Source organism: Physeter macrocephalus, chromosome 19, assembly GCF_002837175.3.
Source record: "Physeter macrocephalus isolate SW-GA chromosome 19, ASM283717v5, whole genome shotgun sequence".
NCBI lineage: Eukaryota > Metazoa > Chordata > Mammalia > Artiodactyla > Physeteridae > Physeter > Physeter macrocephalus.
The window spans coordinates 78,015,334-78,021,573 of NC_041232.1; the positions used below are offsets into that span (position 1 = coordinate 78,015,334).

At 33.7% G+C, this 6,240-nt stretch overlaps 1 protein-coding gene across 1 annotated transcript in view; it reads right to left on the minus strand.

The window, feature by feature from the left end:
• The window catches only part of CDH19 (cadherin 19), a 116,366-nt gene that overhangs the window by 72,036 nt on the left and 38,090 nt on the right, over positions 1-6,240 (minus strand). The window contains exons 6-7 of the mRNA XM_024133955.3: positions 4,836-5,017; positions 3,846-4,099 (exon numbers count right to left, since the gene is read on the minus strand). Of these exons, the coding sequence (XP_023989723.2) occupies positions 3,846-4,099; positions 4,836-5,017 (436 nt within the window). The remainder of the gene's footprint in view (positions 1-3,845; positions 4,100-4,835; positions 5,018-6,240) is intronic.

Genomic DNA, 6,240 nt, shown 5'->3' on the forward strand with positions numbered 1-6,240 from the left:
CACCGCAGAAATACAAAGCATCTTAAGAGACTACTACAAGCAACTCTATGCCAATAAAATGGACAACCTGGAAGAAATGGACAAATTCTTAGAAAGGTATAACCTTCCAAGAGTGAACCAGGAAGAAACAGAAAATATGAACAGACCAATCACAAGTAATGAAATTGAAACTGAGATAAAAAATCTGCCAGCAAACAAAAGTCCAGGACCAGATGGCTTCACAGGTGAATTCTATCAAACATTTAGAGAAGAGCTAATGTCCATCCTTCTCAAACTCTTCCAGACAATTGTGGAGGAAGGGACACTCCCAAACTCATATTAACAAATTGAAGAATAAAAACCACATGATCATCTCAATAGATGTAGAAAAAGCTTAAGACAAAATTCAACACCCATTTATGAAAAACACTCTCCAGAACGTGGGCACAGAGGGAACCTACCTCAACATAATAAAGGCCATATATGACAAACCCACAGCAAACTTCATTCTCAATGGTGAAAAACTAAAACCATTTCCTCTAAGATCAGGAACAAGACAAGAGCTGTCAGTGTTTGCAGATGACATGATACTATACATAGAGAATCCTAAAGATGCCACCAGAAAACTATTAGAGCTAATCAATGAATTTGGTTAAGTAACAGGATACAAAATTAATGCACAGAAATCTCTTGCATTCCTATACACTAATGATGAAAAATATGAAAGAGAAATTAAGGAAACACTCCCATTTACCATTGCAACAAAAAGAATAAAATACCTAGGAATAAACCTACATAGGGAGACAAAAGACTTGTATGCAGAAAACTATAAGAAACTGATGAAAGAAATTAAAGATGATACCAACAGATGGAGAGATATACCATGTTCTTGGATTGGAAGAATCGACATTGTGAAAATGACTATACTACCCAAAGCAATCTACAGATTCAATGCTATCCCTATCAAACTACGAATGGCATTTTTTACGGAACTAGAACAAAAAATCTTAAAATTTGTATGGAGACACAAAAGACCCCGAAAAGCCAAAGCAGCCTTGAGGGAAGAAAACGGAGCTGGAGGAATCAGACTCCCTGACTTCAGACTATACTACAAAGCTACAGTAATCAAGACAATATGGTACTGGCACAACAACAGAAAGATAGATCAATGGAACAAGATAGAAAGCCCAGAGATAAACCCAAGCACCTATGGTCAAGTAATCTATGACAAAGGAGGCAAGGAAATACACTGGAGAAAAGACAGTCTCTTCAATAAGTGGTGCTGGGAAAAGTGGACACCTACATGTAAAAGAATGAAATTAGAACACTCCTTAACACCATACACAATAATAAACTCAAAATGGATTCAAGACCTAAATGTAAGACTTGACACTATAAAAGTCCTAGACGAAAACATAGGAAGAACACTCTTTGACATAAATCAGAGCAAGATCTTTTTTGATCTACCTCCTAGAGTAATGGAAATAAAAACAAAAATAAACAAATGGGACCTAATGAAACTTCAAAGCTTTTGCACAGCAAAGGAAACCATAAAGAAGACGAACAGACAACCCTCAGAATTGGAGAAAATATTTGCAAATTAAACAACGGACAAAGATTAATTCCAAAATACATAAACAGCACAGGCAGCTCCATATTAAAAACACAAACAGCCTAATATGAATCAACGGACAAAGGATTAATCTCCAAAATATATAAACAGCTCATGCAGCTCAATATTAAAAAAACAAACAACCCAATCCAAAAAATGGGCAGAAGACTTAAATAGACATTTCTCCAAGGAAGACATACAGATGGCCAAGAAGCACATGAAAAGCTGCTCAACATCACTAATTATTAGAGAAATGCAAATCAAAACTACAATGAGGTATCACCTCACACCAGTTAGAATGGGCTTCATCAGAAAATCTACAAACAGCAAATGCTGGAGAGGGTGTGGAGAAAAGGGAACCCTCTTGCACTGTTGGTGGGTATGTAAATTGATACAGTCACTATGGAGAACTGTATAGAGGTTCCTTAAAATACTGAAAGTAGAATTACCATATGACCCAGCAATCCCACTACTGGGCATATACCAACAGAAAACCATAATTCAAAAAGACACATGCACCCCAATGTTCATTGCAGCACTATTTGCAATAGCCAGGTCATGGAAGCAACCTAAATGCCCATCGACAGACAAACGGATAAAGACGTTGTGGTACACATATACAATGGAATATTACTCAGCCATAAAAGGAACGAAACTGGGTCATTTGTAGAGACGTGGATGGATCTAGAGACTGTCATACAGAGTGAAGTTAAGTCAGAAAGAGAAAAACAAATATCATATATTAACGCACGTATGTGGAACCTAGAAAAATGGTACAGATGAACCACTTTGCAGGGCAGAAATTGAGACACAGATGTAGAGAACAAACATATGGACACCAAGAGGGGAAAGTGGCGGGTGGGTGGGTGTGGTGGTGTGATGAATTGGGCGATTGGGATTGACATGTACACACTGATGTGTATAAAATTGATGACTAATAAGAACCTACTGTATAAAAAAATAAATAAAATAAAATTTTAAAAGAACAAAACCAAAAAAACACAACCTCTGTTAATATTTGGGTGTGCTCACTTATTTCTCTCATTTATTTTACATAGTATTTTGCTTGTAGTAAACATACGACTCTAATGATTTCATATTATTATTATTATTATTTTCATTTCGTATTATTTTTAAAGAATCATGCCATGTCTTTGTGTTCATAAGCATCATTAGAGAGCATTCATCATTCATTGTGTTATTTACACCACTGAGATTAGATATTTAAATTGTTTCTACAATTTTATCATTATAAAGAATAATATAATGAAAGCTTTAATCATGAAAGCATTTTTTAAAATTATGTATTCTTTAGTATTGTCAGAAAAACAAACAGGTTAATATACTCTTTAAAATCTAAACAATTAATTTACAGACTTGTATATACACACACATATATATACTACATATATACTTTTATTCACTATTAAATTTACTGCTAATAAATAAGAACTGTATCTACATAGTAGAAGGCAGCATTTTATGATTAGGAATTACAGTGGAAAAGTGGGAGCATCGTCTGTCTCAGAAATTTAAAGAAGCTCTTCTTTGTGTCAGTAGCCCTTCCAAAGAGCAAAGCAGTACCCAGCACCTTAATAAATATATGGAAGTTTGTGTAAGTCCCTGGACTGTAAAGTATGGAAAATGGATGAGCAAGGGAAGGTGGTGGAAGGAAACATGTAACAGGTTTTGCTTTTAGTTTTAACCAGAACTATGATGCGAATACATAAAAACAGAAAGAAAATATACTACCTGAATATAACAGACTAATCTAATAGATGGTAAATATTGTTTAATTGCAACACAGAAATTTATTTCTAATTGACTGGACTTACTTCATTTTTACTCCTTTAGCGGTACCCTATAAAAGCTTAGTTAATTTTTGAATATCATTTTAAGTAAACAGTGTTTAGATGAACCACATTGTGATCAGCTTTGTTTCTGCTCTGATTTGGCATAATCAAGGGTTTCTTTTCCCTCACCTTCTTACTCCAATTAATAGAGAGTTGACTGCATCTAATTTTAGTTGGTGATTGCCTATTTCTTGCACATGTTTTCAAGTGCTTATTTCACCGCATCTTAACCAATAGTGAGGCTTCCTGTTTCAACTTGTTTAAACTGTTGCAAATTTTATAAGTACCTTGGAGAGAAATACAGATCTAGATATATCTTTGTTACATTTATATGAAATTTTATTTTCAAGCTAATCTGTGTTCCCTCCTTTACTAATGCAAAGCTGGCCTTCCAGACATACCTGATAGGAGATTTCCTCTGATCTGGATCTGTGGCAGAGACGGTGCCTACAAATGATCCGTACGGGCTTCCTTCAAAGATTTCAAATATGTAATACGGGAGGAGGAAAACAGGAGGTTCATCAACATCTTCCACCTGGATCTTGATGAAAGTGGTGGAAGCTTCAGTGTGGTATTTCCTGAGCTGCTCATCAACTCGGCGGTTTTTAACTTTTGCTCTAATACGATAGTGGTTCTGGTGCTCAAAGTCTACTTTCTGCAAAGAAATTCAGTGTACACAGAAAACTGGTATCAGTGACCCGAGGAATTACTTAGGAAAAAAAAATTTTTGTTGTTAAATTAAGTCTCAGTTGCTTTCCAGTTAGGTTTTATGATTTATGTTCTTGGATCCCTCTGATATTATCATTAAGTAGTTGCATAGCAAATCCCTATGTGTATTTTGTTATTTACGTCTATTATAAAATGTTTTGGGTTAATAATTATATTTTTTATTTAGGATTAAAAGTATACTTTTCTGAGTATAAATATCTTATGGGGTTGAGAATTAATTTCCTATTTAAGATTATTTCAAAAATTTCTCCTGTATATTAAAATCTTTTAAAAAACTACTCTACAATATAATTCAAAAGATCTCGGTAATAATTAACTCTCTCATCAATTATATTTGAAATATATAGATATAAAATATAAATAACTGAGCTTTTTTCTTTATTTTTTCAGAAGTATCTTGTATAAAACTGATAAATAATTAGCTATTTGTATATTATTATTTGTAAGTAGGTAATAATCATATATGTTAATATTCTAAAAAATGAAATATCTTAGAATTTTTTATAAAAGCACATATATCTTTTCTTTTGCTCCCTAAACTAAATAACAGTCTTATTTTAATTACTTAACAAAGCAAAAACTAACTGGTTACACAAAATATATATGTATTTCTGATTTGATTTTGCATTATTATGCAAAACAAATAATTTTAATGCATCTACCTTTTTTAATATAATTATTCCTTCTTGGGTCTCATTATTAGTAATGACATCGAACGTTTTTGAATCATCTTCTATGCTGTAATCCATTTCTGCATTCTCTCCTATGTCATTATCATATGCCATGATTTTTCCAATTGACATCCCAACAGATGCAGATTCAGAGACAGTCAAGCGGTATAAACCTTTAAAAACAAAATTCAGGATATTTTGCACAGATAATTAATATAAAAAACTCCCCAATATAGCACCCTCCCTTTATTATGGGCTGTCGGAAAAACCATACCCACCCTTTTCACCAATTACTTGTTCTAAATACCTCTCTCTCTTGCTCTCTCTCTCCCTTTATTTTTTTGCAATCTGAACATTTCCCTCTTATCTTTCGGAGTATCTATTATTTTCTCTTAAATATATCTTAGGAAGTCCTTTCACCAGTACATATAATTTCCAATTTTCTATTCAAATGCACACCTTATCAATATTCATAGGTTTATTTTTATTGTATCCTTCCACCATGCCAAATTAAATTTAATAAAAAGAGATTTTCAATTTCACTCAAGCATTCTCTGACACCTAAAATAACCAATAAATATTGAGTTGGCCAAAAGGTTTGTTTGGGTTTTTCCATAAGATGTTACAAAAAAACCTGAATGAACTTTTTGGCCAACCCAATATAAGTATGAATTAAAGATGGTAGAGTCCAAAAACAAATAGTTGAGTTCTAAGGGTAACAGTTTAACTTTGAGAATCTGAGCCTGGATTGCATTAATTCCATTCCATTAGTGGAAATGGAAAAGAAAGATATGGAATATTATGCAACCATAAAAAAGAATGAAATCATGCCATTTGCAGCAACATGGATGAACCTAGAGATTATCATACTAACTGAAGTAACTCAGAAAGAGAAAGACAAATACCATAAGATATCACTTATATGTGGAATTTAAAATGTGGCACAAATGAACTTATCTATGAAACAGAAACAGACTCAGAGACATAGAGAACAGACTTGTGGCTGTCAGGAGGATGGGGGTGGGGGAGGGATGGATTGGGAGTTTGAGGCTAGCTGATGCAAACTATTATATATAGAATGGATAAACAACAATGTCCTACTGAATAGTACAGGGAACTATATTCAATATCCTCTGATAAACCATAAAGGAAAATAATATCAAAAAGAATTATATATATGTATAACTCAATCACTTTGCTGTACAGTAGAAATTAACACAACATTGTAAATTGACTATATCTCAATAAAATAAATTTTAAAAAAAAGAAAAAGAGAGAAAGATGAAGTCAGATGACCCCATAGTTTTTTGTGGTATGCGGGCCTCCCTCTGCTGCGGCCTCTCCCGTTGCGGAGCACAGGCTCCGGACGCGCAGGCTCAGCGGCCATGGCTCACGG